We start from the raw sequence: 26,769 nt of genomic DNA on the forward strand, positions 1-26,769 counted from the left end.
CTAACAAGTGAACAGAGTCCTGCAATAGTGTTTTGTGGTTTTTAGTATTTTTTTCCAGACTTCAGCATAATAGTAAAGAAAAAACCAGAAGGTAGAACCTTTAAAACTTTATTTGAGAGCAATCAAACAAGTGAACAGAGTCCTGCAATAGTGTTTTGGGTTTTTTAAAAAATAATTTTTTCCAGACTTCAGCATTCTTAATATTCATCTCCTTCTTCAGCCTCTTCTTCTACTGAGTCTATGCCAACTTCTTCATAATCTTTCTCAAGAGCAGCCAGATCTTCCCGGGCTTCAGAAAATTCTCCTTCTTCCATTCCTTCCCCAACATACCAATGCACAAAGGCACGCTTAGCATACATGAGATCAAATTTGTGGTCGAGGCGAGCCCATGCTTCAGCAATAGCAGTTGTGTTACTCAGCATGCACACAGCCCGCTGCACCTTTGCAAGGTCACCACCAGGCACCACAGTTGGAGGCTGGTAGTTAATGCCCACCTTCAAGAAAACAAATGAAAACTTTCCTTATGAGTGCTAAGGCTTAAGGACTTAGTTCTGTTAACAATCAAAAATCACCATGGTTATGAGCAAATAAAATAGTTGACAGTTATTATTTTGCACTTCATCAAAATATTTAGCAGGGACATGAAAACATTGTACTATGACAATTGCCTCTGAACACTATACACTTCCTAGTAATTCAAACATCAAGCACTTAAAAAGCTGCTTAAATTACCTTGAATCCAGTTGGGCACCAATCCACAAATTGAATGGTACGTTTAGTCTTGATAGTAGCAATAGCGGCATTGACATCTTTGGGAACAACATCACCTCTATATAACATACAGCAGGCCATGTATTTGCCATGGCGAGGGTCACATTTTACCATCTGGTTGGCTGGTTCAAAACAAGCATTGGTGATTTCAGCCACAGATAACTGCTCATGATATGCTTTTTCAGCGGAGATTACAGGGGCATATGTCACCAGGGGGAAATGGATTCGTGGGTATGGAACAAGGTTAGTTTGAAATTCTGTCAGATCTACATTGAGGGCTCCATCAAAACGCAGCGAAGCTGTGATGGATGAAACAATCTGCCCAATTAATCGGTTTAAATTGGTGTAAGTAGGACGTTCAATGTCAAGGTTCCGACGACATATATCGTAAATGGCTTCATTATCTACCATAAAGGCGCAGTCGGAATGCTCTAATGTTGTGTGGGTAGTTAGAATTGAGTTGTAGGGTTCCACTACGGCAGTGGACACTTGTGGTGCTGGATAAATTGCAAACTCTAGTTTAGATTTTTTGCCATAGTCAACAGAGAGCCTTTCCATGAGCAGAGATGCAAACCCTGAACCAGTGCCTCCTCCAAAACTATGAAAGATAAGGAAACCTTGCAGTCCTGTGCACAGATCAGCCTATAATGCGGTGGAAAAAAAGTGGGAGGGAAAAAAAAAAAAAGTTATTGATGATTCAGGAGAAAGCAGTATTAAAATAATCATTCAAAAGCATTTCATAAAAAACCTAACATTCTCGAAAGGTGGTCTTCTTTCTTGCATGTCTTTTACTGAAAGGTACAAGTGCCTCTGCATAACTTTTTCCCAATACAATTATTTTAGTGTTTAAAACCTGCTTAATTGTCTTTGATGCCTTTTTAATACTACCGTAAGCAAGAGCAGCTGTGCGGCACTGACAAGTTATTATAAATTACAGCTGAGTTACAGCTTTACAATCTGTTTATGTTCCCATTCCAGCTTTGAGCAAGTACCAATCAGATGTTGAAAACAACTGTTATTATTTTTGTAATTTTTAATAGACAATTGCTATTTCACTTTGACTCATATCATCCTACATGAGTTTCTCACAATGCAACATCAAGATAAATAAAACAATTAAGAGAACTAAAATTTCTAAGCATTCAATGAAAACCTGAGGTTCAGGGTATTAGAAATACTTCATGTGACATGCAATAGCATGATTCAAACTGAAAATAACAAACAAACAAAAAAGCAAAACCCCCACAATGTTGTTACATTTGTTTAAGGCTTTTATAATATGTTTCTGAGGTATCCTTAAAATACTTTCAAATAATGGTATTTCAGAGCCTAAAAACTTCCAAGTTTTACTGACTGAATTTTTATTTAACTGGGGGGGGGAGGGGCGGAGAGGAGGTAAAAGTTTTGTTTTAAGCAATCAACTATGCAGAAAATTCTTTGGGCAAAAAGCAGCAAACCATCTCATTATAGATAGCTATAGAGCTGTATCAATTATTTTAAATACTGACTTGCAGTTTTCTTACCAGTTTGCGAATGCGATCTAGCACTAAATCAACAATCTCTTTTCCAATGGTATAATGGCCTCTGGCATAATTATTGGCTGCATCTTCTTTCCCAGTAATGAGCTGCTCAGGATGGAATAACTGCCTATATGTGCCTGTACGCACTTCATCTACAAAAAACCAAAATACCATAAACATACATTTGATCTATTCAGCTCTCTGTGTACTACCTAGCGACTACACACTAAGTGCACATGTTCAAAAGAGTACAGACAGCATCCCTGCCTATACACAGCTTGTCTGACTAGGCTAAAAGATGGGCACAACTTCACCCCCTTTGTTTAGGGGAAAACATTTGGAACTCACAAAACAGTATTTGTACCTGAGAACACAGAGGTCGCTCAGAAAACTCCCTTACAGTTACAGACAAGATTCTGGATCGCAATTAACCAAAACCGGATGCAGTGCAGCAGTCTAGAAAGACTGTCCAGACCGTAAAAAGTTCTATTGTTTTCCAAATGTTGTTACCTATAGACCATTATTTCCTTCCAAAGCGCATACGTTTCTTTCAAATAACAATAACCTCAAATGTCAAAATGGCATGCAGACACACAACTTTTAAAACCTATAGCAGTCTGAACAAACTAAAAAGACTGTAGGACATCTTTACTTTTACACTGAAGATCTTTAATGTTGGGTACATACCAACTACAGTTGGCTCTAGGTCCACAAACACTGCTCTGGGAACATGTTTACCAGCTCCTGTCTCACTGAAGAAAGTGTTAAATGAATCATCTCCACCTCCGAAAGTTTTATCACTAGGCATTTGACCATCAGGCTGGATCCCATGTTCAAGACAATACAATTCCCAACATGCATTGCCAATCTGAACACCAGCCTGACCAACATGGACAGATAGGCATTCACGCTGCAAATTGAAAACAGAACAAGGATAAAGAGATATGGAACTACCCTGTCTTCTACATTTTATTTTCACAATAACTATCTGTGGCTCATATCTTTCCATGATCTTTTGCTGCTGCAGTATTCCCTGGTTGCTCGAGTAACAGTCAAACTGATCAAATTGTCTGCCGCTGGCAAGACTACTCACCTTAGTTGACCTGGGCTGACTGAGATATTGCAAGACCTTAAAGACAACATAGCTTCTATCCACACGTAGGCTGAATACAGATTATTCATCATACCTTACCATACCGCACATATACTCTTACCGTTAATAATCTGCCCAAACCTTCCTTTAGTTCTGGAACACTTCTTTATATAATACCCCCAAATTTCCTTGATTTGTTGCCAAATCATGTACCAGGTAACTGTTGCAAGAATCTTTCCTGCACAGGACCACTTAGTATGTTTCCCTTTATAAGCACAGAGATATCCAGCCCCTGGCAATTCATACATTTTTGAGTTCCTCTGTGAAATCACCTGAGAGTCCCATTCAAATGTCATCTGCTCACTTTTAGCCAGCACCTTTGATTCTATGCAACCGTGCCATGAATGTTTAACCTCTCCAATACCTTAGTTTCCTCTTACACCCAAGACGCAAATAATCTGTTTTTCTAGCTTACTGTTACAGCGTATCTAGGAAAAAGCAGAGGTGGAAAAGAAGTAGTAGGGTGTCTGGGCTGCTCTGCCCTGTTTCCTTGATAGCTCCATCAGAACTGGTGCCCTCGATTCCATGTTGTAGCTCTCACCCTCGCGGTAATGTCAGAAGCCCTTCGCCAGCGACACTGTGTGCTTACTGCTGCTCAGCTGGCAACCGGTTTCCAAAGCTCTCCCGCCGGCCCCTGTTCCCGCGCCCTGGCCGTACCGCTCCGCCCCTCCCATCGGCCGCGCCGCACACCCGGGCCGGGGCAACACAGCCCGGCGGAAGAATCCGGTTGTCCGCCGTCACCGCTCCGCCGACTGCGGCAGGTATCAGTCCGCCCCTCACGGCTCCGCGCGCGCTGCGCCCGCTGCGGACAGACGTTCGTTGCTTTTCAGCGATCACGCCTTTCAAGTTTCTGTGCCTCGCCTCTCTGAACCATTAACTTTTACGCCAGTTTCCCTCCTCCCCAGCCCTTCTGCCTTGCTGCCACCGCGGGGACTTCACGCAGAGACTGTCCGCGAGACGTGCCGAGGCACAGGCGCTCCCAAACACCCTTCCCCTCCTCGCCACGGGGATCCGCTCCCAAAAGCCCCTCCCCGCCCCGGCCGCGACGACCCCGCTCCCCACCATGGCTGCTGGCTAAGCGAAGGTGCTCAAACCGCGCCACGGCCACCGCCGCCGGACCTACAGCCCCAACTGTCGACGGCTAATCGCCTCGAGCCCCGCGCTCTCGCGTGCTGGCTTCTCATTGGCTGTTCCCGGGCCGGCCTGGAGGCGAGCGGAGAGTGCTGATTAGCCGAGGGCACTCTTCTCCCCACGTGGGGTGATGGTTGCCGCCTGCTTCGATAAAGCGCGGAGGCGGCGGGAAGGCGGCTGTGCGGGCGGGAGGGGTGGCCTCGGCCAGCCTGGAAATGTCTTCGCGAGAAAAAGGCTGGTAGCCGGTAGGTGCAGCTAGATGTTCGAAGCTGAAGTGAGCACCCTTATCTGCTTTCAGGAGCAGCCATGTCACAGGCAAGGTTCTTTCCCCTTTGCCTTCCTGTCAAAACTTACATCTTTTCCAGTGGTCAGCGTGCCTCCTGCGGTGCTCCCCATGCAGCATTCCTGCATGGAGGATTTTCCTGCTGGGTACATGAAGCTGGAGCAGGAGATTGGATCCACAAAATGCAGCAAAAGCTCTATGAATTTTTTTGACTAGCAGCAGAGATTATTTCCTGTAACATTAGTTCTGCCACAGGCAGTTAACATGGTGACAGAAATTGCACAGAAAGAAATGTAGCTAGAAGCCTTCATTTTTTTCCGTGTACTTCTGGACAAGATTGGACAGGAAGATACTACAATCAAATAGTCCTTTTTTTACACCCACCCACCCCCTTTTTTCTTTTTTCTCGAGCATAGCTTATTAATGACTTTGTACAATAGAAATACTCAGTCAAGATTATTATCTTTATGACAGAGTGAATGAAAGTTGGAAAGAAAACTTCATTTTAAAGAGAGCTGCCTCAAATTTGAAATGGGGGAAATAAATTATATGTGTTATAAATGTCGGCCTTATCACGTTCTATTCCTGTAAATTGTATCCTTGCTCTGTGTGTAAAAAAAAAAAAAAAACAACAGCTGTGCTGAGCAGAAGACATTCTCTGTTTCAGGTCTGCCCACAAGGCTTGATTTTTGGGTTACTGGGAGTAGTTAAGTTCTGTTTTTCTGCAAAATAGAAGGTATGTATCTGTAGTTTCAGGAGAAAATAAAACCTTTCAAGAGAAACTACAAAACTCGGTAGTGTTGTGTTGTTGGTGTTTTATTTAAGATTAAAGCTAGAGTATTTTTCTATGAGATTTCAGTTGTTCCAATGCAAGTTTTATGCAATTTGTATACAAGGCTTTCCATAGTTTACAACCAATTGCATTTAAAGCTACATCTGAGGGAGTGAAGCAACTTAACACCAAGGTTAATGGCCAGTTCCTGCTATTGTTCTGATTTTTTTTTTAACCTCTTTAGAAATGCAGTTTATACCCAGGAGCTGGTGCAAATATGGCCATATTCTTACTAAATAGATTCCTTCCCAGCTGTACTCAAGAATCCAACAAGAGCATTTTTACCATTTTAAATTTCTGTTTTATGGGGTCAATACCACTATGGAATATTGAATTGGAGACCTATGACCTAGTTATATGGTTGAAATTTGGCTTTAGCCTTACAGTTAGCTTAAAGCCCAGAACAGCAGAGTTTTAAGAGATAGGTGTACAGGTTGATTATTCTGAAAGGCCTAGGCCTGTAATGAAGATTGCCATAATCAAAGAGAATTTGGTTCTGTGAGTGATGTTGGTGTTTCTTGGTTGGTGAAGCTTATCTTTAGGACTGAAGTGACTAAGGAGTCTGTTTAAGATGCAGTTTGAGAAACAAACCAAAGTAATTTGAAAATTGGCCCATTTTGGTTTGGGGGTTTTGTTTATTTGTTTATTTTTACTTATTGTCCTCATTTTTAAAGGTGCCAGGCTCATTATTGTGCCTACTTCTTTATGCTGATTTACATTCACATGACCATTGCTTTTTCTTGTGTGACTTGTAACTCCATTTTGAAGTACATAAGTTGCTATATTTCTCTTGAGAGTGGAAAAAACCTGCATCTGTGCTCAAACTATTTTACAGAAGCATTTCATTAGAAGGGCAAGCTTTACGTGTTGGTGCTTTCTTGCACAAATTCCTAGCTTAAGTCATTTAAAGCCTGGAAAACCATAGGAGAATCAGCTGTTGGGCAGAAGCCCTTTCTGAGACAAAGACAGCACCACTCAGCAGCAACAGCAGTTGTATCTTTCCTTTGAATCGTCTTTCCTTTGGGGCAACTAGCCTGAGTCTTCTAGGCTTATCACCATCACTTTTTGTCCCTGCTCCATCCCTTTCCTTTTTCTGGAAGGGACACAATGAAAATGATAGGTTGCCTACAGTGCTGGGAAGTCTTGAAACAATCCTTGAGCTGAATGCAATCCTGTATTTAGTTTGTAACACAAAAAAAGATGGGGGGGACATATTTGCCTATGAACAGTTCATACTTCTTATCTTTGGGGTCTTCTTTTTATGAATAACCTACTAAAATTAAGGTTTCTTTATATTCTGCTTTTCATATACTTGATTTAATAGTATAAGGATACTTAATAATTTAAGTTTTAATACTTTTCATATACTGATATAAAAATGTACCCCTATAAAATTGCATTGGATTATATGAAAACAATCAAGTATCATCTTGCAGATCTCTCTGAGAATAGCTTTTCTGAAGAAGTTATGGAGGTGACTTTAAAAGATGGTGGTTTTCAGTATATATAACAGATAGATAATACTTCAAAGGTAGCCACTTTTGGACTGGCCCCTCAGTGCCTGCAGGATAGCAAACAAGCTTTGAAGGGACAATACCTTGAGGTTTTTTAGACAGCATTGTCTTTGTATAATCAAAATATAGCAAGTCGATACGTACACATTTCTGAAAGTGATAGTGCCCTTAGCTTCAGTGTTCCTGTTTTTCTTTTGATGCTTACATCTGAGAGAGATGTGCTCAGTGTGCATTTGCATCTGAATTCTACGTGTGTGTGTGTTTGAATCCTGAAATACACAGGAGTAGTAAAGGATGACAGACTTTGTATTAGAATAAAACTTTATGCCCTTATTATATTGGGTCTCTGCCGTGGTTTAACCCCAGCCAGCACTCATGCACCATGCAGCCACAAGCTCACTCCCCCCTCCCCCAGAGGGATGGGGAGGAAGATCAGAAAGGAATGTAAAATTCAAGGGTTGAGAGAAGAACAATTTAATAGGTAAAGCAAAAGCCTCGCATGCAAGCAAAGCAAAGCAAGGAATTCATTCGCTGCTTTCCATAGGCAGGCAGGTGCTCAGCCATCCCCAGGAAAGCAAGAGCTCCATCATCAAACTGCAGGGATTTACTAATTGTTGGGAGAAGGGTTCACCGGAGTCAAGAAGACGCTCAATATGAGTTATGAATCTTGCTCAACTTTATTAGTTACTAACATTACTTATATAGAATCGATACACATGCATATTCATAAAGCAAAAATATAATTGGTTATTAGTCTCTAAGCGCACGCGGTTCTCACACCCTTAATTATCATGACTAAAATAAGCATTCTATCCATGTAGCTAATTGTGTTGTTATGCTTCAGCCTTGTAGTTTGTTACTCCCTATATTCCCATACTGCTCCCTATCTTTCTTGGCCCTGCACCTGCTTTCCCAGCAGCTGTAGCTTGCTACAGCCACGGCCTGTTGGCACAACATAATTACTTGGTCTCAGGATTCAAGAATAGCTCAAGGGCTACCTTTCTTGTTAACTTCAGCACAATTCTGATTACAGGCCTATTCTAATACCAGGCCTGGATTGTGCAGATCTTCAGAGATTCTAAGGCCACGCTTCTGCAGCCATTCTTCTACAACTAATTTTCTTACATTTACTGGTATGTCACTGATGTGGACTTTTTGAGCACAGTTCCCTGCTGACAGAGGAAGCTATGCAACAGAATTGCTATTATAAATTGATCTCTTTGATAACCTTTTATTTTGGTCTCATTTGTTCTGGAAGGGTTATCTAGAACCCAGCTATTCATGTTGGTATCTTTTCTATTTTTTTCTGGTCTGTATGTATTCTGGTATGTATGAGTATCCACAACAACCATCTGTGCTTGTGAACAATTTTGGTTGGGTTATAATCCTTTCCCTCTCTGTGGTTTGCTCTGTTATGTATAAAAGTCAATCATGCCCAATTTCTCAATCTTTGTCTTAGTATGTTAGGTAAGCCAAGCTCTCAGGCTTTTCATAAGTCACATTTTTTGTGCCTGTAACTGCCTAACTAAAGCTGATCAAACTTCATTCTCATGAACTTTGGTGTTTAGAATTCTGCACAAAGCTATGTTCCACATTTCACTTGCAAAACTTCTGTGGGGCCATTAATTCTATTCTCTGCTGGAAATAGTTGTGCAGATATATGCCGAGATAACACTTAAATTTAACTCTATAATTATCTATTTACCACTAACTGATGTGACTCTGTTCAACTCTTCCTACTGTGCTTTTATACATCCCAAACTGCTTTATATACTCTTAGTTACAGAATTTCTTGTACATCTTTACTACTCTAGTCTGACAGGTCAGGAAGGTCTTTGACCTTGACTCTTCGTGGATATAAACCTTTATTAAAAGGCAGTTATTCCACTCATAATAGCAATGACTGGCACAGAAGAGAAAAAAAATAGGCCTATGCAGCATTGCCATCTAATGGTAATGACGGAAAAAATGCTGAGCGTAGGACGCATCATTGTAGACCACTCCTTTCACTTTAGGAAACGAGTCTGAGAAAGTAAATTCTCCAAAATAGCGGCTGTAGTGTAGAGCCTCTAAGAGGGACTGTGTATTCAGCATTTTTCATCTATTCTTCAAGAGTCCCTTAGAAAAAAAATCTGAAAGGACTTGATAATGCCATCGCTGCCAGATGTTTTTGTCTGGAGATACTGAACTCCTGATGCAGAAAATACAGATCATGTGAAAACATAGGCAGGATTATAAGCTGCTATACCTAACCTTTTATAGGGTATGGTGTGTGCTGATCTTTGTGTCCTCAGCTGTATTAACCATATCAGATTGGAAAATAATCACACTAAAATATGCTATTTATAGATGACCAAGTCTGTGTTTCTGGTGTCTTCAAGAGAAGATTACAAAAATCTCACAGGCTTTGTATGGAAGAAGAAAAATGAGAGGGGGTGGGGAGTATAAAGAAATAGTATGGGGATAGTAAACAGTATAAATGAGTAAAGAAAAGTATTTGTTTCTGGAAGGCTTTTGATACTTAAAATTGTTCCCGTTCAAATGTGTAGCAATCGTAAATATCCGTTATGTGTGAAAGAGAGAGAGCAGTGAACTGCAAGTCTTAGGACTGCAAAACATTCTCTGTTGTAGGTTTTCATGAACCTGTGGATGTTGGAATCTCAGTGTTGGACTACTTCCTAGGTCTCCTGGCTTGCTCAAGAGTAGGATTCCCTCCAGTCTGCCATATGCATTGCTTGAGTTAGGAACCAGTACAGTTTGCAAAGAGCTTCTTTTTGAAAATTACTGTGAATGGCCTCAGTTTGTCACTTCTGGGTTTAATGAATGTGCAGATCCTTATGGGAGAATGTTTTATCGTAATTTTTCTCAGAAGCCTAATTATTAATAGTTTCCTAGAATCCTGTGTGATTATAATTTTCCTTGTAAAAATATAGCTTTAATTGTAAAAGCTATAGTAGAAGTTTTATTTCAGTATTTGTGACTTGCAAAATTTGCACTGACCAGAACAGGTACACGGACAGATTTTAAGCTCCCATCTTGAACCACTGCGTCTGTGAGAATGTGTCAGTAATTTAATGAAAAACAGGGTCTTGCCTAGAAAACTACACTTCTGTTTGAAAGATATCTGTAGACGGAAGTTCAAATTGGCTTCTAAAAGATATAAGAAGTCAGTTTTAAAACTATCTAGGACTTATGGCAATATCTGTAGAAATGTAAAGTGGAGAAATGACCTGTTCACGTAGAAGAAAATTCTGTCAAAAATCAATCTAACAATTTGGGTTTTCTTTTACTGCCTTTGTCTCCGACAGTTAGTCTGGCAAGTCTATTATAAGCCAGTGAATTTATACAGCAGATACGTCAGATTGTAATGCTGGGACAGCTTGCTCTGATGATCATCTCTATCCTTGGCTGGCAAAGTTTTAGGGTTAAGTAATTGAAAAGCAGGGATTTGGTTTCCTTTTGTTGTGTTTTTTTTGTTTGTGGGTGGTGGTTTTTTTCTTTTTGTTTTTTGTTTTTTTTTTAATTAACCTGCACCTTTAGATAAAAAGGTATCATTTTCTTTCATCTAGTATCCAGAATTATCTAGGAACTGGTAAGTCCCTTTGGCAAAACATTTCTTTCAATGGGTAACAGTGGCTGCCTCGGTGACTTTTCAGTTAATGGAGTGAAAGCATTCAGTTTATAGCAAAGGAAGCTTTTAAAACTTATTATTATTAATAGTAGACCTATGAAGAAGAAAACATCTTATTTTCCTCATCTGTTGTTGGTTACAGCAAGTATGTGACTTAAATTATAGGTCATTTGGTTGCAGTTTTTGAGAAGCTGTAGGAAACTTGACTGCTTTCACTTAAGTGACGTGAAAGTATTTGGCAAAAAAGGCTGTCCTGCAAAAGGCTTTTATTAAATGCTTAATAATTATCACTGACCTCGGCAGTGATGGATGAGTCCACATGTAGGTACTTCAGCGATTCTCAACAACATATAATTTCTGTTGAGGTGGTGTACCACCCGCGTTACCTTGTTCAGCGTGCCAGACACTACTTCCCTAGTCAGGTTCTTCTGACGAGACACACTTCCCGGAAATGACCCCCGACACCCTCCCGCGCTGCCTTTTGTGCCTTCTTTCGCCTTCTTGGCGTCTTTGCAAGCTCGTAAACACGGCATTGTCTGTAACTTGCGGTTAATGGTTCTCTACCGCTCTAAACGGACTGTTTTAACGCTACCACTTGTCTGAGGAAGGCTGCGCGCGGTGCCGGCAGGGCCGGGAGCCCGCGGCGGGTCACTGCGGCGGAGGATGGGGCTGTCGGCCGGGGAGGGGCGAGGCAGAAGCGGTCTCTTCCTGGCGCCCCGCGTCTTCATTGGCCAGCGCCTACGGCGTCCCTGGCAGGGATTGGCGGTCGCCGGTGCGGGCTGCGGAGCGCGGGTTCGCGGCCCGGAAGCGCTCGCTGCGCCTTGCGGGCCGCGGGGGCCCAGCTGCCGCCATGTCACGGAGGCTCCTCAAGTGAGACGGTGGGGGGTGTGGCGGCGGCAGGCGGGAGGCGCCCGTCCCGCTCTGCATCGCGGCGGGTCCCGCCTGCGCTCGGCCGGCTCGCGGCGGGCCCCGCGGGCGGCGAGGTGCTGGCGGGCGGCGGGCCCAACTGGGGTGGTTGTCATAGAGACTCGGGGCCGCCGCCGTCCTGGCCTTGTCCTCGCCTCTGTGGGTGCCAAAGCTGTTCGCGCATGTGGCCTCTAGCAGGGCTCCCGGAGAGCTCTTCCGCGGGGCAGTACCAAAATGGCTTCTGGTGGGCCCCTGGGCAGTCGGCCCGGCGGGGCGCCTCTCGGGCAGGCGGCTGCCCTGTCCCGCCGGGGCGCGGGGCGGCGAGTGGGCCCTAGCTTCAGATATCGCTCGCGAAGGAAACCAGAGCTTACTATGCCAAGCTTTGAGCAACTAGTCAATGGAAACTAATTATTTAATTGGCAGTACTCTCACATTAATCCAGCAAGACAGTAGGGTAGTTTTGGGATTCACCAAAGGACATGGTAATTATGTATCGGTTGAAACTCTATTGAGATTTTACTGTTAAAACAACTGCCAATATGTCAGTCTTCACTCCAGCACGCATTAAATGCATGGCCAGAGATGTTTCCATCTGCTAGTGTGCAATAATAATGTGGGTTACTGGGCACATGCCTTCACCAAACAGGAGCCTGGCCTAGGGAAGTTCGCATTAGAGATATATGGTGTCGTTACCTGGGTTGAGCTGGAGTTACTGATTATGTCTGAAGTTCATTGTAACTGCTAATAATAGAGGTGAGGATGTGAAGTCAGGCTTAATAAACATGTAGGGGTAGGGAACAGCTTATTTTAGCCTTTCAACCTTTGTGGGCATAGGCAGGAAGTTACAGAGAGTTAATAATTTACAGAATATTTTTTTTAACTGTCTTCTTAGATGAGGAAAATTGGTCTTGAGAAAATACATTGAGTTTTTCTGTGCCAGCTATAATTTGAGATATAACTACATCTGGAGAATTCTTACGGTTGTTGACAAATATAATCCTGTGAGGGAAGGTAGGGTGGAATGCACAAATACCATAGTTTAGTCCCTTAAGTTGTCAACTCTGCTGTAATTGGCTTAAACTAATTCATTTGGGGTTAAAAAGTGGCAAAGTTTTCTCCTGTGTTTCTTTGTTTCAATGTTTACAGGTAAATATTACCTGAATAAAATTGTAAAACTGCTGTTTATAGGTAGTCTTATATAAAGGGGTAAAATAGATTACAAGGAAATAATAATTCAGTGATTATGATTATTATTGTATTAAATATTTCACAATTTGCGTTTCTGCAGAGATTATGCAAGAGGAGGCTCTCAGTATAACAACTGCAGAGGAGAGAGAAAATATTCCCTTTCTTCCTCTTCGGACTTCTACTCCAGTCTTGGATTGGAAGACTTCCTCTCTGTAGGCGACACTTATGGAACAGAGGAGGACACAGACATGGCTATCCTTTACGGAACTTTGCGAGGAAGTGTTGTTGGGTTACGATACTACACGGGGATTGTAAGTGCATGATAAGTTATAAAGCAGGAGAAAAAGTTGTTGTCAACTTCAGAAAAAATACATTTAATTAAATTGCAAAAGTTCCTAGAACTTTTGACCGAGTACAGTTTTAATAATCTGCCCTGCCTCCCCCCGCTGTATTCAGCATCCTTCATGGGTAATACTTAATGTAAAACTTTAAATCAAAATTTGATTAAAGTAGCAAGCTTTCAAATTTGGGTTACTTATTTGATAGCTGCTCACCCACATAAGGCAAGTGAAAGTGACTGAAAACAAGAAATTAGATAGGTCTTAGAACTCTTTACATTGACAAAAAGGGATGTCTGTTCCCTTACAAAATGTGTTAGTTGAAGGTAGTTCTTGCTCTCAGGAATTGTTTTGCAATCGTTGACATCTGTCAGGTAGCCTTTCTGTAACACTTTAGGTATTTTGAATAAACACTAGGCTATTTGACTGATCAGAATGCTGTACTAAATTAAGCTTCACAATACTTAAGTAAATGGCACATTAAATATTTCTGCAAATAATTTGCAACTAAATGAATGTGTTTTGACATTTGTTTGGTTTACTTTGTTAGGTTAATAACAATGAAATGGTTGCACTTCAGAGGGAGCCCAATAATCCTTATGATAAAAATGCAGTGAAAGTAAATAATGTGAATGGAGACCAAGTAGGCCATATAAAAAAAGAACTAGCAGCAGCATTGGCAGGCATTATGGACAACAAACTAGCAGTAGTTGAAGGGTAAGTTTGAAGATTATGCTTTTGGTTCTATGAATATAAATAATGGAAACATTTTTTGTTGCTATGCTTGCAGATTCTGAGAACTATTTGTAAGTGTTCTCTTTTGACAGAAGTGACAGCTCTTAGTAACATGATTAAAGCTTCATGTTTTCAGACTCTTCTATTCTTCTGTTGAATTACTTGTGTATAGTTCATTCTTTCCCATTTAAGATAAAATGTAGAGACAACAGTAAGACCAAATTCCTTAAAGATTGTAGTGGAACTCTTAGATTAACTGCATGTGGTGGTTTGTATAAAAGGTTTATACAGTATGAGTACTAACACCTATCTGGAACCTTCTGGGTTTTGATGAAAATAAGCACTTTGGGACACTTTTTGCTGAATGAATACCAAGGCTTATTATAAAAAAATCAAGTGATTAGAAGATTACTGCTGTGTGGTGTTTTTCTGCCTTTTATCAGGGTTGTCCCTTATGGAGCAAAAAATGCCTTTACCATGCCTGTACAAATGAGCTTTTGGGGAAGAGAAGAAAACAAGGAAATAGTGCTAGATCAGCTGAAAAGGCATGGATTTAAATTGGCTCTCCCCCTGAAAGGTAAGTCTTGAAGTTTTGGGTTTTTTTCCTTTTTAAAATATTCAGATTCAAGTTGCCATTAGTTGCAAGAAACATTTAAGGGCTTAATCCTTGTCATAATCTTGTCATTCACAAAGTGATTTTTTTAGTCATTTTTTTAACTTAGTTGGGGAAAAATGCAGAGGCCACAGCTATTAATTTTAAACTGCATAAGAAGTATACTTTTGTGTCCTATCTTTTATGTTACCTCCCACCAACTGGAGAAGCATTTGAGCAACCTCAGAGATACAGTGTGAACTGTAAGTTCCCTAAATCTCTAATGATGCCCTGCATTTCTCCAGACATGAAAAAAAGGGTTTTTTTAAACAAAACAGGTTAAATCCTTTCATAGGGTGAAGGTTTCAGAGACAGTGCTGCCTTTTAGGAGATCCTAAGATGTGTCTCTGACTAGTGAGGTGTGAGCAAATAAAGATGAGATGTCTCTGAACAAATAAGCTCAGCAGACCTGATACTTTGCAGAACCAGCCTCACAAAAAAAGCATCTGTGCTCCTGGAACCAGGCTTTGTTGAAGCAGTGGTAGTTGGGTGTAAGGATGCATACAGAAATAAATGCTTGGCAAGGGATAGATCTGTTGTACACATAGCAAGATTTCAGCTTTTATCTTAGAGGTTCTATTGCACATAGTTGACAGAAGATGAGTTTGGAGTAAAAAATCATTTTGTGTAACCAGTCATCATACTGTTACCAATTCAAATTTCATATAACACAAAAATTTTTAAGAAACATAGTTGCCATCTCGAAGGATCCCAACCCATAGCTCATTGCCTGTGAGCCTTGCAAAGCTTTGTGGAAAGCCTTTGTGGCCCATTCAAAGTAAAGGATAAATCGAGGCTAAAAGACAAATGATGAAAGAGACTGTCTTATAGCCCACAATCTGGTCATTATGGCTACTCATGAGCCAGTGAAGGCTGAGATTGGGAACTTGTTATACTGCTGTGTTTCAAAATACTGTCTTTTTAATGGCAAGTAGGTTCAGAATGTGGTTTTGGATCAAAGTGGATTTCTGGGAGAGCTGGTCCAAGTTACAATGCTCCGGTTCATGCTGCTGTGCAGTTGACGACTAACCAGGTTTGCATTTCATACTAAAAACACCTGGAAGTTGGAATTTTATTAGTGGGCACCTTTAACTTTTCCATTAATGAAAGAGTGCTTGTGCAGTGGAAGTCCCTCGCTTTTATTTTTTCCTTTCAAAATGACAGATTCACTTTGAATTGATCTTCAACTTTTGAACTTTTTCATTTTTTTTATCTGTAAGCAGGTGGTTTAGCTGTGACAGCCTTGGGTCCTGTGTAATTTTGGGAGATTTTGATTGGTCAGTGATTTATTTTTTTTTACGTTGTTGTGGTGGTGTGTTTTCTTTTTTCTGTCCCAGTGCTTTACCAGATGACAAGTATGTTAAGTTCTCAAATGAAAGTAAAGTCAGACTTCCAGTCTTTTATCTTCAGATTTGGCCCAGGGTGATATGCGAAGGCTTGGGTGGTGATTTGGTTTTGGTTTTGCTTTTTGTTTGCTTGTTCAAATTAGAGTGAAATAGTTACTTCAGTGAGTGTTGCACAAGGATGTGAATATATTTAGCCATCCCTTCTCAAGCCTCTGCTTGTATTGGCCTGTGTTTGTCTTGGAAAGACTGAACTTAATTTTTATATAGCAGTAGCTAACAAACATATTCCAGTAAATCAAGTCTAAAGTGGTAGACCTGTCTATACTGATTACCATATGACAGGTAGTTGTGATTTAATAGGGTCATTGATTATTTAGCGCGGTTATTTTTAATTGCAATCATTTTAATTTTTTGTGTTCATTTATGCAGCTTAAAAGTGAATTTGACAAATTGTTTGAGGATCTGAAGGAAGATGATAAAACTTGTGAAATGGAAGGAGCAGAGGTATTTCTTAAGCTAGAAACCATTTTCTTTAAAAATACAAATACTTAAACATCTAGATGCATATTCAGCTTTGTCTGGGCACAAGGGATGCTTGAATCGAAAAAACTTCAGTAGATATAAAGGACTTTATAAAAAAAATCTTGCAAAAATGGAACATCATATTTAATATGAGAATAGTGTATAACATAGCTCTTTAATTTGCAGGCTGTTGGCACGCCCTTGCTTCCCCACCAGAAGCAGGCTTTAGCCTGGATGGTTTCACGTGAGAACAGTAATGATTTGCCACCGTTTTGGGAAAAGAGAAGTAACTTCTATTACAATATACTTACAAATTTTGCAGAAAAGCAGCGACCTGAAAATGTTCTTGGAGGAATACTGGCTGATGATATGGGACTGGTAATAATACTTCCCAAGCTTTAATGTTTTGGTGTTTGGTTTTTTTGTAAATAACATGTGTGTGGTTCTTGGTTGGTTGGTCATTTGGTTCATTTTAACCTGTGGAAAATACGGGATTCTTTTCTGTTACACAGGGGAAAACGCTCACTACTATTGCATTGATTCTCACAAATTTTCAAGATGGCAAGCCTCTTCCTGTTGAAAAGATCACAAGTGATAAGTTTTATGAGGTGAGATGAAAGAAAAAGATTGTTTTAACAGAGTTAATAGAGTGGTTCATCAAAAAACCTGTGGCTAGTAACTTTCTTTATGGTGAACTTTCTGTACGTTTTGTAGAAAAATGTACTGTCCTGGTTTCAGCTGGGATAGAATTAATTTTCTTCTTAGTAGCTGATGCAGTCCTGTGGTTTGCATTTGGTGTGAGAACAATGTTGATAGGACACTGATGTTTTTAGTTGTTGCTGGGTGATGTTTATACTAAATCAAGGATTTGTAGGTTCCTTGGGCCCTGCCAGTGAGAGGCTGGAGGGGCACGGGAAGCTGGAAGGGGACACAGCCAGGACAGCTGACCCAAACCAGCCAAAGAGGTATTCCATACCATGGGACGTCATGCTGAGTGTATAAACTGGGGGAAGAAGGAGGAGGAAAGGAGGGACATTTGGCGTTACGGTGTTTGTCTTCCTGAGTAACAGTTACGCGTGATGGAGCCCTGCTTTCCTGGGGATGGCTGAGCACCTGCCTGCCTATGGAAAGCAGTGAATGAATTCCTTGCTTTGCTTTGCTTGTGTGTGCGGCTTTTGCTTTATGTATTAAATTGTTCTTCTCTCAACCCCTGAATTTTACATTCCTTTCTGATCTTCCTCCCCATTCCTCTGGGGGAGGGGGGGCTGAGTGAGCGGCTACATGGGGCTTGAGTGCCAGCCGGGTTAAACCATGACACTTACTCAAGTACACCAAATAAGAGGAAGAATGGGGTAGGTTAGTTGAAGGTAGGTGAACTGTGTTACTTCAGAGTATATAACTGAGCTGTAGACTCTGTTATCTTAGGAGTGTATACTTAGGTATACTCCCAAGGAAGAATTTATGAAGGCATAAAGTTATTATAAATTTCTCCTATAGGCAAATTGTGACTGCACAAATAGAAGTGGTGTTTTTTTCTGGGGGTGTGCATACATAGTTCCTGTGTGGTTTGAAGGAAGTGCCTGAAACAACCAAAATAGCAAGCAGAGCACCTTGGTATGAAGTACATGAATAAATCTCAGTTTGTATTGTTGCCAAATACTTGAAATGGAGAGGAGGGGAAACTGCAACTAGTGAACTAATACCAATGTGCAAACTCTTCTTGTGTGGTGTAGTTCAAGTGCTTTTTGCTTTTGTAATGACATGTTTTTCAAGATGATGAAATAAACTAAATAGTGATAGGATTAAGTGATTTATTATGTAAGTATACCCTGACAGTATTAATGCTGGAGGTTTTGTTTCGTTTTACCATTCTTGTTTAAATTTACCAAAACAATGCTGTGTGTTTGACCTCAGAATGTCAGCCGGGGAATGTTATTTGTCTGTTTTCTTTCTAGGGCAGCTGTGTAGACTGAGTTTCCTTCTGCCTCTTGACAGTTTCATTTGAACTCTGTATGTGGCTACTGAAAAAAAAGTATAGCTTTTTGTATAGATTTTTAAGCACCTTTAAGTGCCTGTCTGACTTGCCACTGAACAAGTCTGTCATGTTTCAGAGCAGTAATTAATCACTGGTCAGATTTGTGTAATAACGTTATTGGCATTTTTTCCAGTTACTACATTAAAGTACGAAAGTTTCCATTCCTCAATAGGTACCTGGTACTAACACCATGAACAACGTTGGACGCAGACTATGTAAAGGTAAAGCGAACTATGAAAAGTCCAGTAATATTTGTGTGATAGTTAATGTTATTCCCTGGGGTACTCTTAGTCTGTGTTCAGTGCTAGTCTTCACAAACTCTTGACAGTTTAAACTAAGTATCTCAGAGAAGAATTTGAAGCGTACCTTTATAAAGATGTTTCAGTTGACATATGAGAAGTTTAAGTGCCTTGTGAGAAAGCTACATCCTGCCAGGAAAGTTACTGCATCCAGGAAGTGGGATTCTGCCTTGATTGTGCTTGCCCTTTTCCTTCCTTGTAGGTAAACCAGGAGCACTTATGCTTCTGTTAGAATCTTGTTTAAAAAGTAAACGTTAGTAGTTAAATTGTAATTAGGTTTTGTATTAAGTTTTGGGATTTTTTTAAAATACTTTTAAGTAATGAGCAGATACCAAGCATTTAGAAGGATTTTTTCACACCTGCAGTTTTCAGGTTGTATCAGGGGAATTTACAGATGTATATGAAAAATTATACTTGCTGTTACTAAGTCTTGTAACTCATGCTCTTGAAAATGACCAAAGAAATGGATGGGGCTTGAAGTTTTCTTGCAGTAACTTTCCCTTGCTGTCCTCCCATGCAAGGAATTTTAATACAGATGGCCTGACTAATAGCACAAAAGACACGAAAGGGACTGATACAGGGAGAACACATTAGTATGAACTGCCTCTGGTGACAGTTATTATTATTAGTACTCTGGAAGGGAGAAAATGCAGACTTCCATGGGGGTCAATATGAGTGTCACCAGAAAAGCTGAAATGCCTAGCAGCATCCAAGATTTTTGTATTATTATTTTTTTTCCCAGAGTGTCAAGCACTTTCTTTCTGCGTCAAGCAAACTCTGCAAGTGCTGTTGCTTTCAGTTTTGATATCTGTTGTACTAATTTGTTTTCTTTTTCGCATTTGCCTCTGATATGCTATTATTGGCAGAGCACAGAGGTGATGTTTTGTTCACTACTTGATAGAAGACCTTAACAAAACCCAACAAAACTGTCCCCCATGACTCCCCCAGCCCTCCATCTGTGATGTTACCACATTTTTTCTGTTAATGTTGCTGTTATTTATTTTTAGTTTATGCAGAAATCATTAATAAGTAAGGTTTGACTTGTAAAAAACCCCAACCCTTTACCATTTAGCATTATTTAAAACTAATTTATAAAACTTTACCCTTACTGTTAACAGTACAATGCTTACATCAGTTTTTCTTCTTTTCCTGACAGTTTGGTTTTGACTACCTGCAGTCTCAGTACACATTTTATGACTTTGTAAATATTCAGGATTGTTTTAAGAGTATTTTCATTTGTGGCTGCAGTATCAGTAGTACTTGTCCTATGCAGAACTAAAGTTGTTGTAAAGAAGGTTTGTACATGATCAAATTGCCCATGTTCAATAACCAAGCTGAAGACAATGCATGTTTTTCATAAATACTGATTTCTTCTTTATGAAGACTCTAGCAATGTGATGGAGCCTGGAGTTTCTAAAGTAAAGAAGCTTGAAACTACTCTGTTGGAATACTCAAGTTGTCTTCCAAAAAGGTAGATAGCTGGAATAATCTTTTTTGTATGGTTGGTTTGCTACATAGATTTTGAGTAAAAATAATGGCATTTGGTTATGATTAACCATAGCCTAAAAAGTGTTCCTGCTCTCTTCTCACCTTTCAGTATGCTGTACTTGTGCTTAGATTTATCATGTGTTCTCTATCTGTGTTGCACTTTGGAATATATTGAAAAAGCATTGACTTATTCTATGTTGCTTGCGTGACTACATTCTTAGGTGTCCCCTTCAGTAGTAAAGGTGTCTAGTACCATCTGTGTGTGGCATCTAAGAACCTGGCTGTGAAGTAATCTTTATTGTAGTAGCAGCTGGGTTTTGAAGTGGTTAAGAAATACTTTGCAGCCATGCTTCGGACAGACAGCTTTGAGCTGTTGAAGTTGTGAAGCTTACTAATGTGTTTGAACCTTTTCAGTACACACTAGCCGCCTCTTATAATTGGTGTGAACTTCAGTGATAATCTGTACCAAGTTTTATGAGTTGTCATTCACCCTGCATCTCTGTGTTCCGTGTTTTCCCTTTCTCTAACCCTCCTAAGGAGAAGATTTTCAAATCACAGTAGTATCTTATTTGCAATATGAAGTTTATTTGCTTTATGCTATTGAGATTTAATATGTAAATTCAAGCAGTGGTGGTGTTGTGCATTGCTTTTGTTTTGTTTTTTTTTCTTAATGATAATATCTTAGAGATAAAGCCAAGAAACGCAGATATTCAGGAAGCAGTGACTTGGGAGAGTCCGAAGAATGGCTACTGCAACAAACAGAAAGTAAGCTGCAAGGAATATTTTTTTTTATTATTATTTGGTTACTGTGACACCTGGTGTCTTCCTTTCTGAAGCCAAACTGGAAAGAATTTCTAATTAACTGGAAAAGTAATTAACTAAATTCCTTGGGGTTTTATTGTTGGTGGTTTGAGTTTTGGGGTTTTTTTGTTTGTCTGTTTGGGGTTTTTTTGTTTGCTTTTTTTTGTTTGGTTTTTTTTTTGTTTTTGTTTTTTTTATTGAACCAAAACTGTAAGCAGAAAACTTTAGAAATTACTGAATGGAAAAGCAGTATTTTAGGTGTTAGTGTTTGTGGTTTGTTTCCTTAGCAGAATGAGTGGTGGTGTAACAAGCTATGAGCAGGTCAAATGGATGGTGAAAAACAGAATTGCTAAGTTTTTTAGAATTTGACATAGACTTGTTGTCAGGACACTAGGGTTGGAAAAACAAATTCAAAAAAACAAGTCCATCTTTTGTGGTAAATACCTGAAATGTGATCGTGAAGAGGCAAGAATGCACGTCACTTACTGAACTAAGTATTTTGCATGGGAAAAAAATGAAGGGCTACAGGTACTCCGGAGTAAGCAGTTTTTAGGTTTAAAGTACTTGGCATGAAACCGGTGCTAAACTTTTTTTTTTTTTTTTTTTAAATGACTGGTAAACTACATTCCTCTGAAGGTTCATAACCTGCAATAGATGTATAAGATACTATATTTCTGCACACATGCCTGTCAGAGTTCAAGGAGTGTCTGGACAATTCTTCTAGCCATCTGGTTTAGTTTTAGGTAGTCCTGTGAGGAGCAGGGAGTTGGCCTTGATGCTCCTTATGGGTCCCTTCCAGCTTGATATACTCTACTTCTGCTCTCCATTACAATAATGTAATCTGATTAACAGGTTTGACTTCTATGAAACATGTCATAAAAATAAATGCACACACATATTCTGCATGGTGTGAAAAATCTGTTTGTCTGGCTTTTTGCAGCAGCTTCCTGTGTTATCCAAGAAGACACAGGCTTTGCATCTGTTCTTCTACCTTCATCTACTTGTTTAAAAAGACAAACAAAGAGAAAAGGTAATGAAGGGTTAAACAGGTAATATTAATTTCGGAGTTTTTTGAAGTTGAAGCATTATACGTATTTGACTTAAGCTGAAATCTTTGTAAATTGCTTTGATGCTGTGCAGGTGAAGAAATTCAGAAAGGACTTCAGGGAACCACAAGTTTCTTAAGCTTCTGCTTTGCTTTGAAGTGAACTGTTACACCACTAAATATGACTTCCGTTTTCTCAGGTATCGCTAGCTTTCAGTCAGTTAAGAAGAAATACTCTGATGATGGCCCCAGAGCAACACTGATCGTATGCCCGCTGTCTGTTTTAAGCAGTTGGATTGTAAGTGCTAAGCTGATTTAGTGTGTAAATGTGATACATGTTGATTATGATGCTGTAGAAATAGTATTCTCTGTAGTCTGTCATGGTAGTAAAAGGCCTTTTTCATGAAACAAAGCTGTTTTCACAAGGGAGGGTAATTTGATAGACCTTTAGAAACTGGAGTAGTATTATAATGAGAACGTGGTTCCATGAGCAGTGAGTTCACCACTGTCAGATGGAGTGAGTTCACTTTCCATTCCCAGCTTTTGACTAAGCAGATTTGGCACTTTCGGAACTTGTGTGATTTAACTCTTTTTAAACCATTTGAGGAAGGTGGAGGAGACAGGTCCTTCTTACTGCATGCTCAGATTAAAATACTGTACTCTAGTGATAATGCATGTGACATTGCATTTACTAGAGGTGTTCAGTATTTTGGCAATCCTGTTGGTGATTCGTGGGAGTAGGTCTGCTAGGGTGAACAGACTGAAGGGCCCTTCTAGCTCTGTCTCTGCATCAGTTAAATTTGTTTGGTTTTAATGACACTTTGAACACAAATGTTAAGGGGATATCTTTAACTTTCAAGTTGTGTTTTATTTGGAAGTTTTTGCTGTCTTGTGGTTAGAATATTAGAAAGAAAAGGAAACAATCTTAGACTGTTGGTAAAACATTATAATCATGTAACTGGGAAACTTCAAATGGTGTTAAAAAAAAGTACTTTATCAATTCAAAACCAAATTAAGTATGTAAAAAAAAATTTGAGCCTGGTGCTTCAGAAATCAAATTGTTGATTTATTTATTTTTTTTTTTAATCTCAACAGCTGTTGAGATTACTGTATGCTGTTTGCTTCGCAGAACAAATGTGGGGAATATAAACACTGGTTTTAAAATTAATACTTTGATAATTGTCATGTCATTTATGTTAAAACTTAGGTAGTTAGCCCAGTAAGGGGAAGAAGCTGTGAATAAACAATGAAAGAATAAACAAAGAGAAGATGAACGTAGAAAGTGAAAAAACAAAAGCTCTTCCATTATAGTTTGGGAGGAACAGTGAATTTTGAAGTGCATATATCATCCAGATGTGAATTAATACTGTGCAAGAAGTAGAGCTAGAGTCATCAGAATGTGATACTGTGTCTGTTACTAATGACTGAGGTGACTGCTTCTGGTCCCTCTTCTCACCTGGCTGGAGAGGTAAAAAGAAACCCCAATTCAAATTGCTTTTGTTGTGTAAGTGGATGTAGAATGTCACAGAGCTAGAGGAAGTGGTTTTTAGTTAAGGCAATTTACAGGAACGTTATTCTGACAACCATGTAACACTGCCTTTTGGATGACTTTTGACAACTTTTCTTTCAGGACCAATTTGAACAACATATCCATCAAGATTTTCATGTAAATATTTATGTTCATTATGGTTCTGACCGTAGCAAAGACCCATCAGTTCTTTCAGAACAAGACATTGTACTGACAACATATAACACCTTAGCTACTGATTATGGAGTAAGTAAATTATACTGTTCAAGACTCCCGGTGTTTGGGCTAATGATGACAGTATATTCAAGTGCTATTCTGGTAGGCAATAAAAAGGTTATAGCTGTAGTTTTGCTTTACACACTTTCTTACAGGTTCACTGTGGTAACAAAGGGAGTTTTTTATTGAGAAAATTTCTCCTGTAGAGAAAATTATTTGGCTGCCATTATGACAGCTTAAGGAAGAACCTTTTAAGGATAGAAGAGGATGGCAAGTATGTAAATCTCCCCAAATCTCAGTGGCATGAGGCTCCCATTTCTGCCTTGCCCTAGCTAATTCAAAGAATGTGTTGTATATAAAACCACAATTCCATAGTTCCTGTTGCATGTGGGCTGCAACCAAGTGGCTCATTGCATGAGATGTATTTGTGAAGTGATGTTTTCACAGAAAGTCCAGCCATTTTAAAAGCCTGAAGATAAATCTTTAAATACAGTATAAACTTCTAATATGCTCTCTTATCCATTTTCCATATCTCTTGTCTTTGAAGCCTTTCTTCTTTTCAAGCTTCGCTTATTTTTGCTGTAGTTCAGTCCTCATACTCAGGTATGAGAAGACTAGTAATATAAGGAGGACATGGACCTGTTGGAGCAAGTCCAGAGGAGGGCATGAAGATGATCAGAGGGCTGGAGCACCTCTCCTATGTAGACAGGTTGAGAGGGTTGGGGTTGTTCACCTGGAGAAGTCTCTGGGGAGACCTTAAAGCGGCTTTTCAGTACTTAAAGGGGGCTTGGAAGAGAGATGGGGACAGAGTTTTTGTTAGGGTCTGTGGCAATAGGACAAGGGCTAATGGTTTTGAACTAAAGAAGGTACATTTAGATTAGATATAAGGAAGAAATTCTTTGTCTGAGGGTGGGAGGCGCTGGCCCAGGCTGCCCAGAGCAGCTGTGGGTGCCCCGTCCCTGGCAGGGCTCAAGGCCAGGCTGGAAGGGGCTGGGAGCAGCCTGGGCTGGTGGGAGGTGGCCCTGCCCAGGGCAGGGGATTGAAACCAGATGACCATTAAGGTCCCTTCCAACCCAAACATTTTTGTGATTTTCCAGGAATAATGAAATCTAAAAGAAGGAATGCCTTATTCTTAGTTGTATTCTTCTGTGCTGATAAATAAATAAGATGTGAATAAATACTATCCATTATTAGTTGTGGCATTGTTAATAGCTTACTTAATCCAAATTGCATAAAAGTATTTTAATTTGAGTCAAAGGTTTAAAAATCACTGTGTTTCAGATCAGAGGTGACAGCCCTTTACACAAAGTCAAGTGGCTGAGAATTGTGTTGGACGAGGGGCACACTATACAAAATCCAAATGCTCAGCAGACTAAAGCTGCCTTAAATCTGGAGGCACACAGAAGATGGGTACTTACAGGTAAAAAATTTGACACCAGAGGATATGCAGTGCATATCATCTTAGTATAATGCCATCTTGTGTTTCCCACTTGGTGTTTCCACTTCGGCTTTTTCTGGGAGATGGTTAATGTCTTGCCTGCATCACATGCATTTGGAATGTTTTTAAACTTGTCTTTGAGCAGTGATGAAGGGGTTTTTTTCCCCTTTAGTTGTTTCTTATTTTGTTTTCTTGAGTGATTTTTTTGTTTGTTTGTTTTTATTATTCAGTTTGTAGACACAAATTTTAAAATAAGTTTTGATACACAGGTTTGGTGGAAGTGCAAGTAAAAAGGGACCTGCCTATGAACTGGCATGTTATGTCTGGTTAGAAGCTCACACTCTTACATACTTATCCGAACCTCAGCAGCTTTTTGAAATATAATAGTCATCCTAAAAACTGCCAGGAACCTTGCAAGTATATGATCCTTAACTGTAATTTAAAGATGATCATGATGTGACCACTGCTGGTGAAGCTGAAATGGAAGGATTAATATCCAAGACTTCCTGGCACTGAGAGCTGCAGTTTTCTCATATATTTAAATGTTTTGTAATATTTTAATTTTAAAAAGTATCTATATTATACTTAATGATATGTTAATCTACTTCTGAGAGACCTTGTCCATTGTGTATGGTTTGGAGAAAGCACAGAACTTTACCTTTGACTAAAAAATTGTATTTTTTTGTTTCTTTGAGGTTTTACAGTCTTTGTTTGTTTTCTGTTTAGGCACTCCTATCCAGAATTCTGTAAAGGATTTGTGGTCTCTTATTTCCTTCTTAAAACTGAAACCTTTCACTGATCGAGAGTGGTGGCACAGAACAATTCAACGTCCAGTCACAATGGGAGCTCCAGGAGGACTTGGGTATGGAGTGCTCCTAGAGTGTCTGTAAACAAGTATGACTGGCAGTGATTGGGCAGTGTGACAAATCAGTGTTTCACATATAAAATTGAAATGCTTGTGTCATCAGTGCTTATCTCAATTTTTTTACTTCAAATTAATAAATATTAAATAATTAAAATTATTTAATGTTTCTGATTGATAAATTATATTGTACTATTGTGCGTGGATTTTATATAGAACATGTATTTATGCAATAAAGTGTGGAGGGCGGGGGGGCAGGGGGCAGGGCAGCCAACAACAAACCAACCCAATCCCAGCTGGGTAATATGTTTTCTGTATATATACTTTAGGCGTTTGCAGTCTCTGATTAGGAGTATTACCCTTAGAAGAACTAAAACAAGTAAAGTTAAAGGAAAACCCATTTTGGAGTTACCAGAACGTAGAGTACTTATGCAATATGTTACGCTGACAGAGGAAGAGAGACAAATTTATCAGTCTGTGAAGAAGGAAGGCAAAGCTGCTATTAGCGGGTGAGTAGAAGCCTTTCTTAATCCTG

At 39.7% G+C, this 26,769-nt stretch overlaps 2 protein-coding genes across 10 annotated transcripts in view; one reads left to right on the forward strand and one right to left on the reverse strand.

The window, feature by feature from the left end:
• Positions 1 to 170: 170 nt before the first annotated feature.
• LOC121096996 (tubulin alpha-3 chain) lies at positions 171 to 11,482 on the reverse strand. 4 transcript variants are annotated; one of them, XM_040613705.1, is made up of 5 exons: positions 11,131 to 11,217; positions 2,979 to 3,201; positions 2,295 to 2,443; positions 733 to 1,413; positions 171 to 494 (listed from the first exon to the last, which is right to left on the reverse strand). In XM_040613705.1, the coding sequence occupies exons 2-5, from the start codon at positions 3,097 to 3,099 to the stop codon at positions 198 to 200; spliced, it is 1,248 nt and encodes a 415-aa protein (XP_040469639.1). In that variant the 5' UTR covers positions 3,100 to 3,201; positions 11,131 to 11,217; the 3' UTR covers positions 171 to 197. The 4 variants fall into 4 exon arrangements, with proteins under 4 accessions (XP_040469639.1, XP_040469637.1, XP_040469638.1 ...); XM_040613703.1 differs by lacking the exon at positions 11,131 to 11,217 and adding an exon at positions 4,507 to 7,576; XM_040613704.1 differs by lacking the exon at positions 11,131 to 11,217 and adding an exon at positions 4,034 to 4,461.
• Positions 11,483 to 11,581: 99 nt separating this feature from the next.
• HLTF (helicase like transcription factor) overlaps positions 11,582 to 26,769 on the forward strand; it is a 28,586-nt gene continuing 13,398 nt past the window's right edge. For 4 of the 6 annotated variants that reach the window (XR_005830734.1, XM_040613688.1, XM_040613690.1 and 1 more), the window contains exons 1-17: positions 11,582 to 11,705; positions 13,030 to 13,240; positions 13,818 to 13,984; positions 14,446 to 14,579; positions 15,587 to 15,687; positions 16,430 to 16,504; positions 16,709 to 16,900; positions 17,035 to 17,130; positions 18,730 to 18,778; positions 20,240 to 20,327; positions 21,030 to 21,109; positions 22,086 to 22,175; positions 22,391 to 22,488; positions 23,821 to 23,964; positions 25,216 to 25,354; positions 26,099 to 26,234; positions 26,564 to 26,743. Coding sequence is in view for 5 of the 6 variants with exons in the window: in XM_040613688.1 (XP_040469622.1) it covers positions 11,686 to 11,705; positions 13,030 to 13,240; positions 13,818 to 13,984; positions 14,446 to 14,579; positions 15,587 to 15,687; positions 16,430 to 16,504; positions 16,709 to 16,900; positions 17,035 to 17,130; positions 18,730 to 18,778; positions 20,240 to 20,327; positions 21,030 to 21,109; positions 22,086 to 22,175; positions 22,391 to 22,488; positions 23,821 to 23,964; positions 25,216 to 25,354; positions 26,099 to 26,234; positions 26,564 to 26,743 (2,000 nt within the window). In the remaining variant the exon portion in view is untranslated. The remainder of the gene's footprint in view (positions 11,706 to 13,029; positions 13,241 to 13,817; positions 13,985 to 14,445; positions 14,580 to 15,586; positions 15,688 to 16,429; positions 16,505 to 16,708; positions 16,901 to 17,034; positions 17,131 to 18,729; positions 18,779 to 20,239; positions 20,328 to 21,029; positions 21,110 to 22,085; positions 22,176 to 22,390; positions 22,489 to 23,820; positions 23,965 to 25,215; positions 25,355 to 26,098; positions 26,235 to 26,563; positions 26,744 to 26,769) is intronic. The other 2 variants (XM_040613687.1, XM_040613691.1) reach the window with 2 other exon arrangements.

This window comes from Falco naumanni, chromosome 13, assembly GCF_017639655.2.
Source record: "Falco naumanni isolate bFalNau1 chromosome 13, bFalNau1.pat, whole genome shotgun sequence".
In the NCBI taxonomy this organism is placed as follows: Eukaryota; Metazoa; Chordata; class Aves; order Falconiformes; family Falconidae; genus Falco; species Falco naumanni.